This window comes from Macaca thibetana, chromosome 1 (genome assembly GCF_024542745.1).
Source record: "Macaca thibetana thibetana isolate TM-01 chromosome 1, ASM2454274v1, whole genome shotgun sequence".
Lineage (NCBI taxonomy): Eukaryota > Metazoa > Chordata > Mammalia > Primates > Cercopithecidae > Macaca > Macaca thibetana.
In genome coordinates, this window is record NC_065578.1 from 113,717,094 (window position 1) to 113,731,807 (window position 14,714).

At 35.4% G+C, this 14,714-nt stretch overlaps 1 protein-coding gene across 3 annotated transcripts in view; it reads right to left on the reverse strand.

Annotated features, from left to right (window-relative positions):
• Positions 1-4,385: 4,385 nt before the first annotated feature.
• The window catches only part of TRIM33 (tripartite motif containing 33), a 119,645-nt gene continuing 109,316 nt past the window's right edge, over positions 4,386-14,714 (reverse strand). For 2 of the 3 annotated variants that reach the window (XM_050778926.1, XM_050778942.1), the window contains 6 exons: positions 13,876-14,225; positions 11,223-11,346; positions 9,819-9,893; positions 7,891-8,043; positions 6,396-6,446; positions 4,386-6,316 (listed from right to left, as the gene is read on the reverse strand). In XM_050778926.1, the coding sequence (XP_050634883.1) occupies positions 6,104-6,316; positions 6,396-6,446; positions 7,891-8,043; positions 9,819-9,893; positions 11,223-11,346; positions 13,876-14,225 (966 nt within the window). In that variant the 3' untranslated portion in view covers positions 4,386-6,103. The remainder of the gene's footprint in view (positions 6,317-6,395; positions 6,447-7,890; positions 8,044-9,818; positions 9,894-11,222; positions 11,347-13,875; positions 14,226-14,714) is intronic. The other variant, XM_050778932.1, reaches the window with a different exon arrangement.

Sequence of the window (14,714 nt, forward strand, 5' to 3'; positions counted from 1 at the left end):
CAGCTTTTATCAAGGTCATCTATAACTTCTATATTGCAAAATTCAATGGCCACTTTATGTTTACTTCAACACTTGACATCAGCAACACCCCCACACCCCATCTTGAAACCTCTCTCTCATCTTCTATTATCACTCTCCTGGCTTTCCTCCTACCTATATGACTAATCCATAGGAATCCTTTGTGTTTTGTTTTCCTAGTTCTTAAATATTGTTTCCTCTGCTGTTGTAACTATCCTGCTCCTCCCATTCTATAAATTTCCTAGACAATATCATATTCTTATACTGTAAGTGTACAATAGTAGCTAAACTTAGATGTTTATAAATGGCCACCATGCACTAGACATATTCAGTGATGAACAAAAACAATTATGATACCTAACTGATGGATCTCATAGGCTGTATCTCTAGCCCAAGGGTCTCTCACAAGCACCAGAACCACAGAGACCCACACCTTAATTTTCCATTAGTACCTCACACTCAATACATCCCAAACTGAACTCACTCCCCTGGTTCACTCATAACCTATTCCCTTCTCCTCCTCTTCCCAATTTTAATAGGTGCTAGCAACTCCATGGCTTCAATTACTGGTCCATTTTACTAAGTCTCTCAAGTTTGACTGCTATTCTCCCATTCTACTGCCAGATAGCTAATTTAGGGCTCACCTGGATTACTTAGAGCACACAATTGGGTCTCTACCTCTAATATTCTGCAGAACTCATTCTTCACTGCTACAATGATCTTTCAAAAAGGCAAATTTGATTATTTCAACACTCCAGTCCCCACTTTGCTTAAAATTCTTCAAGGACTCCTTGTTGGCCTCAGCATAATTCCCAAACCCTTTAATATAACTTACAAGACTCTCTGCTTGAAGAGGGCTCTGCTCAATTCTTGAGTTTAGTTTTTACCACTCCAACTTACACTGTTTCAGATTAACTTTAAGTTAATTAACTTTTCAGCTCCTGGTATACATACATGTTCTCTCTCACTCAGTCTTCTACATAATGTATTCTCTTTTCACTCTCTCTTAAGATTTGTCCACTGTCCTTTTATGAGTGAAAGAAATTGCTTTCCTGGCAACAAAGTTTGGGTTAGATCCTTTCCTATGCATTAGAATTATATTGTTAATCCCTATCATAACATTGATTACTCTAACATAGAGTCTAAAGTCTGTGAAGGCAATGACTATATCTTGTTCACTACTGTATTTTGGTGCCTGGCACACAGTGTAAATTTTTTAAATGATTTAAAATTATGATTAAGTTTCAACTCACAGAAGAAAAAAAAAGAAATTCATTTGAAAACTTTTTCAATTTTCTAATTTAATAGAAATAACCAAAACAATGTGGCTTTCAAACAAGGGTTTAAAACTAATCTAATACAACTTCTACAACACATTCCAGAGCATTATAACAAGAATTATTTACAGGCAGCTAATGTATTAAATAACCATGAAAAGAAAAAACTTGCTTTTATTACACACCAGCAAAAATACAGGAACAAAACAATTAGAAACTGCAACCTTGTTTTAAAAAATTAAATATGATTATTTAGAGAATACAATACCACAGAAACAGCACTTTTTAAGAATCATATTGAAGGGCAGTTAACTATGTGCAAAAATAATAGTAGTAGTAGTAGTAATAATGAGGGGAGGAGACCAATTTAAATACTGGAAGCAAGGAACTAGTAAGGCTGTGAATTTAACCCTTTCGTGTGTAGGTATGTTTACATAAAGAATTAACAGGCTTTCAAATTGCACAAATCTTTTTTATAGGCTTATGTATATGTTTCACTGTGTTTTAAAACGTAGTAGATGCCTACATTTTTCAGAACCAGGAGCAGAACATGCATTCCATCCTTAAGATTGAAATTTAGGCCACACTTGAAAGGGAATATTGCAGTGGCACTTACAAAATCATTTTGGTGCCTTCCCACACATATAAATTTGGTTAATTTAAAAGAAGAGCATTTTCAATTTTAAAGATCACTTTCTAGAAAAGGGCTAAACTTAACTTTGTACATTTTGTAGTTTGATATGACAAATATAGCCAAATTAACTTATTTTTGAAGATAGTTTTGTTTCTCCGATACAATAAAAAATATATAAACGACCACATAGGCAAACACAAGGAACTAAGATGAAAGAAATGCTATACATGCATTTTGACCAAGTAAAAGAAACCATTATATTCAAGAGTACGTGTTGAATCTGAAATGTCTATGTAAACTGTGGCATATAAATTTTTTCCTTAAAAAAGTACCTTCAATTTTTTTACTCAAACACTTACTTTTAAAAAAATATGCAACTTTCCCCAATTTTTAAAATAAAATGCCACAATATATTGTCATTACTTCCAGCATACATTTAAATTTCTTAATTTTTAAAAGATAGACTGGGTGATATGCATACAAACTTTCCTATAAAATCACCATCCAGGAGAGGATTCTGACATGCTATTAGGCAACAGACTTAAAGCAGTGTTATTGCTTTATCAAGGAGGAGATAAACTGTGAGAAAAAAAAATTAAATATCCAGGTCTGGTACATGATCAAACTGTATTACACCTTGAAAATCTTGAATCACCTTCAGCAGATCATTAACATAGATGGTACAGAAATTAAGAATTCACGGTATGAATTAAGAATCTGTTTTAACTAATGGAGTTGGGTGCGTGGATTTTTTATAAAACTACTCACTGATCCGATGCTGAGTATGCAAATGAGCAGTGCTTTAACAAGAAATGAGATTTTTGTATTTCACATGTTGTACATGAATGGGGGTGGGTGTGGGATGTAAAAGCCAAGGGAGAGGGGGCCACAGCATCTACTCCCATTTTGGATAGTAAGAGACCATTTAATAACATATGGTAGGCCACAATCCAAGGGCATAGTTGGAAGACCTGAATCTATTAGCTTATTAACACTAATCACTAATAATTACGTGGCAGGATACCTGCTGAGGTAATTGATAAATCTACAATTTGCACACTTATAAACCTTTTACTTCTACTTAAAAGCATTATTTCTTTCAATTAACTAAAAATTCCAAAACTTATCACAAAAAATGAGACAACTGACTTAGCATTACCTAAAATTCCCTTATGTTAAGATACAGAAGTCAGAAAGTACCAACTTGTTGATCCAAAAATAATAATTTCAATAGTGGATCCAATGCCTTATCATTTCTCTGTAGTAATGGTTTGATGTTTCCATATAGAGCATGACCTGCAATCTAACCATACTTTAGAACTTACAAAGCAATTCCTTCACTCAAGTGAATCGGCTGAGCCAAGTGCTGAAAACACAAATTTAGGTCAACAGAACAGACCGTGCAACACTTTGTTCTTCGTTTTCTGATGGGAGAAGTAAACTGAAGTACAGCAAAAACTGTAAAAGCTTTTAAGAAAACATTATTATGTGGACTTTTCTCCAAATCTTCTAAAATACTTCCATTTAAACAACAAATACAAATGTGACAGTATAAAAACAAACTGCCTTCAGGGACTGACAGATATTCAATTTTGTCTTTTTAAAACATAAATTAATAGGAAAACATATATCTAAATATCAATTTAAGTTTTTATACTTTTTAACCATAGGTATAAATGAGCTGAAAAAATCAGCTTAGAGACACAACGATCAGTGTGCAAGAAAAAAGCTTTAATAAAAAATCTAAAGTGAATACCTTAATGGTGGCATGTTGATAGCTATTAATAGTAATTCCTCAGCAGTATAAATTATCTTAACAGAAATGGAGACTATTAAATGTTGACAAAAAAGTGGCTTTTAAACTGATTTAACCAATCTTAAACCAAAAAAAAATAAAAACTCTAACATGTAATTTTAAGGGAACACAGTTATTTTTTAAGGCCCCAGATACTGAAAAATATTTACTTAAAATGTGTTTCTCCCCTCAGTTAGCAGAATCTATTTATGACTCATTATCTACAATTTTTTAAAAGGATCCATTTGAAGAGCAATACAAAATATTAAAACTCAAAGGCCTGACAGAAGGAAGTTATACTGCTGCTATTCCTCACTTTCCAAAAATGTGCCCTTAGATATATGTCTACTTATAAACTGAAATCATGGATGTTGTGAAAAAAGAGGGAAACAGGCATAGGCATATATATTTTTAAATAATTTTCTCCCTCTTATAAAAAAACTTTTCCTAGGAATTTAAAATTTGAGTAAAATGTTTAAACAGTTTGGTATATTTTCAAAGGCTTATTTTTAAAAAATTGAAAGTGAAGAGGAAGCCAGGAATAAAGTAAATCAATAGCAATAATAAAATCAATACTCTTTAAATACACAACCAGGAAGCCTAAATCATATTCCTATTTACCCCCACCCCTTGTTAAGAAAAGAAAAACAACCCAAAGGAATTTGTATAATAATTTCTTTAGAGCACTTTATTTGATTCAATATGCACTAAAAAATATTGACCTCTTAGACAATTATGTGAAATAATTTTGAGTAGTCTACTCTCTGAACTGCTTAAACTGAATTTTTAAAAAGGCAAATAAATGATTTGCCACAAAACTGCTGATTTCTGAAAAATATCTAATGGCAAATTCTTCTATTTTGGTCTCTGTATATTCTAATGTGTCCATACAAAAGTAGGACTAAAATCTTTAATCAAACAAAAGAGAAGCCTGTAACATTGTAGAACACACATTTTGAATCTGAGCATCACAAATGAAGAAAAGAAAAATGAACCAGAGCCAAGTTGATTTATCTGCCTCGGGTGCTGTAATTGGGGTGGTAAAGGTGGGTTTACTCCAGTAACCATTCAAGTGGGGATTGGCTCATTTTCAGGATTTACTTACAGGTCTCTTCTAAGTCCTTTAAGCCCCCAGTCCATGCAAATGTCCCACTTGGTGGACAGATGAGTAATCTAACCCCACCGGGTTTATTTCAATATTTCGATATCTCAATAATAAGCTGCTTCTGAAGATTTTTTGAGAAGTCTGTTCTCTATTAAAATAAGATAGAACCTCAAAATATGAATGTGAACATTAGAAATAGACAGAATATATTACAAATCCATTCTTGATAGGAACATTAGTAAGAATACACATTAGCTTAAAAAACAGGCTCAGCAAATGTTGCTGATCTGCCAAAAGTTTTAGTTCACTATTTACAAATAAGACAAAGTGAAATACAGAAAATTTTACACATTTGGTAGTTGACAGATACTGTTTGCCAATAGTGGTCTATCAGAAAACTGACATGAAGGAAGACTGGAAAAGAGCCAGTTGTCACCTTCTCAATCAAATTTAAATGTACAGAAAACTAGATTAATTTTGAAACAAACATTCTGCCTTTCATGGGAATAACTGTATGATCACATGATTTGATTGGGAAGTACAATTGTAAGTGTTTTCTGGAAATGACTACTATAACTCTAAATAATCCACTAATGAAAAGTTACCATTTTTATTTCAGTAGACCATTGAAGTTGATTAAATGATAACTAGTGGTCGTGTTTCCTAAACCCTAAGTATGAGTAGAAAATAAAACCACTGCTGAGTTCTTTATATCAATTTAAAAACTAAGACCCAACAGCATAAAAATGAGAAAAAATACAATGGCATGATTCAATGCAAATCTGCACTGACATTAAAGTAGAATCTGAGCTACTTGGGTTTTCAACTAGAAAACAACCTGATATGTATGTGTGTGAAGAGAGAGGGTTAAAAGTTGTTTTAATAACTGTGCGACCTAGTCCAAAAAGAAAATTTATCAAGTGACACGAGCCTCAAGTATTTACTCGTACACCAAGTATCCTGCACCAATCAATAGCACACAATCATCAACATTTGCCATTTCTAACAATCAGAGAATCACCCTCATTAGAACAGAAATCCTCACATCATTTCACTTTTGCTTTTTGCTTTTAAAGTTGCAAACAGAGTTCTCTCCCCCTTTCTTGACAAGAATGTGTTTCTGTCCATTATTTCAATCTAATACTGTGTAAAAGCTATCAGCTTCTTCAAGGAGGTGCCCACTGTAGGCAGGATATTCCAGCAACACTTAAAAGTTTTCTGGGTTGTTTTTTTGTTTGTTTGTTTTTTAACAATTGATTCAAATCCATGTCATTTTACTTTATATGTACTGGTCTCTCATCTGACTTTAGGCGTTTTCTGCGGGGCTGTATAAAGTCTTCATCAGAGTCCTCAGTTACCTCACCATCATCCTCTTCCTGCTCAAACTCTGGCAAAGGTGCGAAGGTCCTGTCTGAGTAGATCTCTGTGAGTTTATCTTCAAAGTACAATGCAACTGCTTTCCCTGCCTGAGCTACTTCTGAATCAGCCTGCAAGCAAAAGATAGGAATATTCACCTATTGGTAATGCATATTCCTTCACCAAGTTTGCATGGTCTGAAAAGCTTACCTTCAAATTAATCTCTTGTGTGTCTGCATAAACTTGAACAACTTTCATCATCTAAAAAGGATACCAGAGTCAAAAAAAAAAAAGGGAAATTATAATCCTTTCTAAAGTTATGAGACTGTATAGGATTGGCGACGAAAAGTCAGCCATACTAGGGAGAACAAATTGCTATAACCAGATAAAGTGCTTTTCTAAAATTCTACAGAACATGGAACCATTTTCTTTACAAAGCCCTGTTACTAAAGCTACTGTGAAACCTCAGTAATTGTCTTATTTTGAATTATCAAGGTCAATCTGAATAGGAATTGGTCTGAACACATCAATCTATTCAAGAGAAAAATATTTGTGAAGCAAATTATATAAGAAACCTTGCTTTTAAAAACTGACACACTTTCAATAAACCACTTAATAAAAATTATATCTGTATAGCAATATGTTAATCATAAACTATTTAACTATTACTGAGGCAGGTAACATGGGTCTTATCAACTATAGTTCATGAAAGCATATCTATTTGAAAATAATTTAACTACACTGAAAAATAAGACAAAATTTGGGACTAGTTTCTAAATTTAACTTCAAATTAATGAGATTTTACTAATATACTCTGTGCCATACTGCTATAAAGGTGACTTAGAATTTTCACCTTATGAGGATTTTGTTTTGTTTTCAATTTTAAAATGCCATCTGGATGCTTCCAGAGGTAGTTACGGGAATACGTTACAGGATTCAATGTGATTTATTTTAGTAATAATCATATGGCACCCAAATCACATCAGCAATAAAAAGACTTTAGTATTAATCTTTTAAAAGATTTTGTGGATTCTCATTAAATTCCACTTTCTTCTCATGAAAATCTTCCATAATAATAACAGAATTGATTTTATCCCTAAGATAATAAAAACAATTTTCCTGAAACAGGTATATATCACATTTCTTCTCAAGGTATGGCTAATTCAACCTTACCCTCAAAAAAAACCAAACCAAAACAAAACAAAAAAAACTCCAAAAACCAAAAAACATAACCAAAATTAATGAAAGTCACACTGCTGAAATAAGAAAACTCAGTATCATATACTCTGGGCCACTATTCAAGATAGGTCACCAGAGATTAGTTTAAGGTTCTACATTTATGTTGTCAATAATAAAATGCAAGGACAAGGGTACAGATACTTTCCTAATTGTACCCAAAATGTAAGCTGTTTATAATCATATCCCACGAAACATACTTAACTACGGACAGTACTTTCCATACTTATGCCAATCCTCAACTCATTTAGAAAAAGTAATATTCTTAATGTATTATATTTAAGTATATACTCCAAATTATACACAATAAATTTTCTTCACTGGAGCTGTTAATACAATCAGATGTTTAGCAGGACTACAGCAGAAAAAACAATTTTAATAAAACTAAAGTCTTTCAGCAGAAAAAATAAAACAAGGAAACAAACAAAAACTAACAAATCAAGACTCTATAGGTTGGAAGTTAACATACTTCATTAAACCTTTCACAGTTCTTGAAGATCAAACGGACATCAGCCACAAAGTCATCTGGGATTTGGTAGTGTTGGGAATGTTTTTTCTGAAGCTTCTTTTTCACGGTGGATAAATCCATTGGTTTCTTTATAATTTTATAGTAGTTTGGTATCTAAAATAAGCAAATAATGGCAAATAAGAATTCTCCAAAAATGCCAAACTGTTTAATTTGAAAATGCATAGCATATTAATTTTAGGGGAAAAAAAGTTATTATAGAGCCAGCTGCTTGCAAATTTTGATACAGACATATGTACTTTACATCTTCATGAAAACCAAATCTTATGCAGAATATGTGCCAATCTTCATGGTTAGTCCAAGCCCCCAAAGTCCTACTTTTAATAGTAAGATTTGGAAAGAAAGCAATTAGCAAGGGTAACCAACCAGTAGCCTTGAGGCAACATTTGACTTATCAGAATTTTATGACTCCTCAAGAGTTTTTCTTTTTTTTTTAAAAAGAAAATTTATAAAATATATTAATGTTACAATTAGAATATGATGTCTTTTGGAAGACATCACAGATAATATCATTTACATCACGAAATCTTGACTTAGTAACAGAGGAAGCAAGACTGTTAGCACGTAAGAAAAATTTACTAACTTTATTAATCATTTAGTGTTCATGCTAGGGAATTCTGGCCCCAACCCTGGCCAAAAATTTCTACCCTTGGGATAAAAGTAAAGTTAGAGAAGCTATTTTACTGATTGATTAATTGATTTCTGAGATGGAGTCTTGCTCTGTCGCCCAGGCTGGAGTGCGGTGGCGCCATGCTGGCTCACTGCAACCTCCAATCCCCTAGGTTCGGGCAATTATCCTGCCTCAGCCTCCCTAGCAGTTGGGATTACAGGCGTGCGCTACCACACCCGCCTAATGTTTGTATTTTTAGTAGAGAGGGGGTTTCACCATGTTGGCCAGGCTGGTCTTGAACTCCTGACCTCAAGTGATCTGCCGGCCAGGCCTCCCAAAATGATGGGATTACAGGCATGAGCCACCATGCCTGGCCGAGAAGCTATTTTAATGGCCCATAAAAAGAAAACATTTGAAAGTCATTTTCTACTTTAAAATCCCTGCACTTGAAGATGAGACAATTTTCCAGAAACAGATGATTACTGCTTATACAAAACATCTTCCGTCTACGCCTTTTGTGATTTAAGATTCATTTCTCAGGCTACTCAGTAAACAAGTCAACTACCATTTAATACTCTCCAACAGGCCTGGTATGTAATAATGTACTATTCAACAACTGATGGCTAGTAATAAAATGTGTGTAGAATATTCTTATCCCACTTATTAGGCACCAAACACCTCTAATCTTCCATTTATTGTAGCATTTTAGAGCCTTTATCCCTTACAAAAGTCAATGACTATAGACTATGCTAAACACTTTACATAGGTTATCTTATATAATCCTCAGAACAACCCAATGAGGTAAGAAATGGTGTCAGAAAAGAAAACTTGAGTCTTAGAGAGGTTGAGGAGCTTATTCCAGAAAGCTGAGGTGTAATACAAGCTTAGTGTAAGGCCAGAGCCTATATTCTTTTTTCTTTTTTTTTTTGAGACAGTGTCCCTCTGTCACCCAGGCTGGAGTGCAGTGGTGTGATCTGACTCACTGCAAGCTCCGCCTCCGGGGTTCACGCCATTCTCCTGCCTCAGTCTTCCAAGCAGCTGGGACTACAGGCGCCCGCCACCGTGCCCGGCTAATTTTTTTGTATTTTTAGTAGAGACGGGGTTTCACCGTGGTCTCGATTTCGTGACCTCGTGATCCACCCGCCTCAGCCTCCCAAAGTGCTGGGATTACAGGCGTGAGCCACCGCGCCCAACCGCCAGAGCCCATACCCTTAAGTATTATGAGACTTCCCCCACTGAGCTACTAAGGTAGGCAACTCACCGAAGCAGGAACAGGCTCCTGGAATTCAATACTTAATTCATGGCAATAGAGGTAAAGCAGAAGACGTTCACATTTCTGGCCCAAACAAGGAAAGGAAAGCACATGAAACATTTTTCTCCTAATAAAACATTCTCGAGAATGAGAACTATATCACAACAAAGTCTGATTACAACAAACTGAACACAAGCCCCCTGTTTATTAGATACTCAAGTAAACATGAACACCCAAAGAAAACTCCTGTGCTTCTCATTTTGTTTTCAGACTATCTTTGGTTCTACTTTAAATAAGAATGGAAGATAACTAAGGTAATTTATGGAAGGGAGTCACAAAAGCAACATCTAACACTTTGTGCAAAAATTTATAAATTACTTGGTAATAAATAAGTAAATAAATCATCACTGTTGCTCCTCATGGTAATTCCTTAGACAGGCAAGATAAATGTTGAAAGTTATTATCCCCTTTCTTCAAATGACTCCAGTCAGGTTCAAAATAAAAATGGCCTTCTCAATCTAACTCCAGAAACGTGTTTTTACCCAATCATGAGTAAACTGAGATGCATTTTACATTCACAGTCTTCTATTTATCTAAACTTCTTTTAATACAAGTCATACAAGTTTGTATACCCTAAACACGTATCTTGTCTTCACAGATAGTGGATGAGGGTTTTTGCAACTATATACACCAGAGTAGAGCCAAACTTAACTCTAATGACCGCATGACAATGCAAAAGATTCTGTCTTTGGAAATCAGACTACAGGCCAGATTGGTAAAATTCTGAGTAAAGTAAGGAAAGAGTTTCCATTTTTAATATGATGAGAAGCTATCAGAGAATTTTAAGCAAGGAAATGATAGACTTGTTTACTTTTTAAAAGAACGCTGTTTAATACAGAAAACAGACTATAAAGGTCAAGAGCAGAAGCGAGGAGAGCAGTTAAGAGATAATTACAATAGTCCAGATGAGAAATTACGATGTCTGTCTAGAATGGTAATGGTGGGAAAAGGTGAGAAAATGGTATTATAGTTATTATTTCATTTCTAATAGGTTTCTAACCTGAGCAACAGAAATGAATGGTGGTATCATTCAATTAAGGGGAATACTGGGGGAGGAATACACTTTTTTATGTTGTTATTTGCTTGGTTTTGTGTTTGGAAGGAGAGGATTAGAAATTAAGATTTTAGTTGGGACATCTTAAGTTTGAGGAATCCGGATAGAAGGGTCTGTAGTTCAGGGTTAGAGAAAAAAAGACTTCAGAGATCATCAATATACCATCAGATGACAGGATTAAAAATTAAATGTTACCAGGTTTTGTGTATGCTACACAGGAAAAAAAAAAAAAAAAAAGATGTATATATAGGCAGACCACTACTGAATCCCAGTGACAAACCAACTTATTTGAAACTTACCCTTTGGTCCACGGGGCTTAACCCCTGTGCAGTTTTCCCCTTCTTACTATGTTGCAAATTATCACAATCGTATTCAACTTCTGGCTTTCCAATATCTCTACAAAATGTGCATATCCAGTCCCCACTAGACAGGGAAATAGGTAATTAGTCCACGTAATTATAAAAAAAGCCTGCTCTAGAGAAGCTACTTCCCTAGACAGGGCCCTGGTTTATTTTCTTAATAATTTTTTGGAAAAAGGGAGGTTTTATAGTTGTGAAATCTCATCAGGTGAAGTCATGTGATTAAAAACTCCTCTAAACTTTCCTAGTCACGCATCAATTGATTACTTTCTGGAATGCATTATAAAAATGGCATCTCTGCATTAAAAGGGGGTCTCTAAGTAGTGATGAGCAGTACTTGCAGCATAAGGCCTAAGACCAACTCTCCCAGGTCCCAGTATCACCATTATGTAGACTCAGTATTTATGAATAAGAAGAGCACGGGTTACAGAGTTTCTCAGGTATCTTGTCCCGTTTTGGCATGTATTAAATGCCAAAAGTAAATCAGTTGTTTTTTCATGGTCAAAACCTAGAACACACACACACATACCTACAGGCACAAGCACATGTATATATACCTCCTTTTTTTTCAGAGACAGAATCTCCCCCTCGCCCAGGCCGGAGTGCAGTAGCACAATCTTGGTTCACTGCAACCTCTGCCTCTCGGGTTAAAGCGATTCTTGTACCTCAGCCTCCCTAGTAGCTGGGATTACAGGCATGCACCATCATGACCGACTAATTTTTGTATTTTTTTTTTGAGACACAGTTTCACTCTGTCCTCCAGGCTGGAGTACAGTGGCATGATCCTGGCTCACTCCAACCTCTGCCTCCCGGGTTCAAGCGATTTTCATGACTCAGCCTCCTGAGTAGCTGGGATTACAGATGCCTGCCAACATGCCCAGCTAATTTTTATGTTATTAGTAGAGATGGGGTTTCACTATGTTGACCAGGCAACTCCTGACCTCAGGTGATCTGCCTACCTCGGCCTCCCAAAGTGCTGAGATTACAGGCACCCGCCACCATGCCTGGCCAATTTTTGTATTTTTAGTAGAGATGGGGTTTCACTATGGTGGCCAGGATGGTCTCAAACTCCTGGCCTCAAGTGATTGACCTGCCTTGGCCTCCCAAAGTGCTGGGATTACAGGCATGAGCCACTATGCCTGGCCACCTCCTATATTTTAACCCTACCAAGTATATACTTTGTTTTTATCAGGATTTCTTATCAAACTATGACTTCTAAAATGATTTATTTATATTCACTCCCTCTCTCTATATAAATAGATATATGGTGATATATAGAGAGGTATATACATAGATACTAAATCTAGGGATATGTACTAACCAATCTATTTGTTTGTTTTTCTTTTTCAGAGACAGAGTCTTGCTCTGTCACCAAGGCTAGAGTGCAGTGGTGCAATCTCGGCTCACGGCAACATCTGCTTCCCAGGTTCAAGCAATCCTCCTGGCTCAGCCCTCCAAGTAACTGGGACTACAAGGTGTGCGCCACCATGCCTGGCTAAGTTTTTTTTTTTTGGTATTTTTAGCAGAGATGGGGTTTTACCATGTTGGCCAGGCTGTTCTCAAACTCCTGACCTCAAGTGCTCCGCCTGCCTCAGCCTCACAAAGTGCGGGATTACAGGTGTGAGCTACCACGCCTGGCTAATTTGCGCCAACATTTTACAATCCTTTCAAAGTTATTTGCCATTGAAAGAAAGTATTCAGTGGCAAAATTCTGACATTCCAGTAAATATTACTACCCAAAGAAAACTCTTAATTTCAAGATCAAAGTGCCAATGCTTTTCTTTTCTAAATAAGAGTAAAGAAAAAGAAGGCCCTTATTACATCTCTAGCAAATAACTGTATCTCCAAAGACTTAGGTAAGAAATCACAATTCTTCAGAAAAATATTCTGGCACTGTTTAAATATCTACTAGTTTTCTAATCCAAAAGGCTGACTCTTTCAAACGGGGTACTATTATTCAATTAAAGTTACTGCTTCTCGGGAATTTGAGAAGATATATCTTTTTTTTTTTTTAATTTATAACAAGAAAAAAGCTGGGTTTACTCCAAGAATACTGATTTACTTCCACTAAAAAGAAACTGGGGGACAAGAGAGAAAGGAGAAGATTGAAAAAAACAAGTATGACTCTACTATTTTATGGTCTCTGAAATCAGAGATGAAAGATTGCATGAACATAAAGTATTAAATGGAAGGGAAGAACTACAGCTCTTCTAAACCAAAACCTACCACTTGTAGATGCAAAAACTGATCCCTGATAATTAGTGAATTGCCCAAGCTTACTTCAGAATTATAACCAGACTACAGGCTTTGTAACCTTAGCCCCCTCTTAATTTAGAATTTTATCTATTTTCCTTATACTGAATATAAACTAAAGGCCAGGAGATGAAATCTACTCTTTAGCATTAATGTACCACTTAGATCTTAGATAGTTTATTGTTAGTTTCTCTGGAAGCTAATACCGAAAGAATAACAGGCTCCCTGTTTTATAGAAATACTACGCACTGGTTAGAAGGCCATCTGCCCTGAACAATCTTCTGTTATTTATTTTTAGCTTATGAAAATAAACACCAAAAATCAATTATTTCACTGGTACCTTGGAAAGCTAAGTAGTGTTGGAACATGACAAGTTAGATGAAAGACCTTTGGACATTTTTCGCAGCACAAGAGATCTCCTCCATTTTGGCAGACAGCACACCAGTCTTCATTTGGGTCATCATCTTTATTGTTGCCATCTCCTCCAATCCTTGCCGACCTGTGCATGAGGCTTCGAATTGGGGACTTTCCATTAACAAGGCTGCTGAGCCCTGACTGTTTGCAGCTTTCATTCATATCTGCAGGTTCAGTTTTCACATGGTTTTCCAGGCTTGCCAATGCATCCAACTCACTTTCTAGATGCAGGTTGGTTGAGAGAGGTGGTGTCAAGCTACTCTCAGGACTGCTCAACTAAAACAAAACGATCATAAATTCTTGAAGAATCATTTAATCTTTATTGTATGCAGTATGTGCATTTAAAAGTTATGTGAATATGCATATAGATATACTGACATAACTTAAATTTATTTTATAAATCACAATAGTGCCATAAAGAAATGACAATAATCCCAAAATTATTCAGGCACACTAACATATATGATTTTAAGGGGTCTGTCCCTCTAATAATGTCTCACTCAGATAATAAGTAAATTAATTAAACTGTTAAGCTACTGACTGGGAAGTCAGCATAGGGTTATACTTTTCCTTGAGAGAGTTAATTATGGCACACTCCTTTTCACACCTAGAATCTTTTGCATAGCATTTTAGAAGCATTCTATAATATTCTTCTGCTCACCTATCATTCCACTATATTGTAGGAAGGTTGCAACAACTTAAAGAAATCGTTCACCACCCTTGGCACCCATTTTTTTTATGGGGGTACTTTCTAAACCAAGTTCT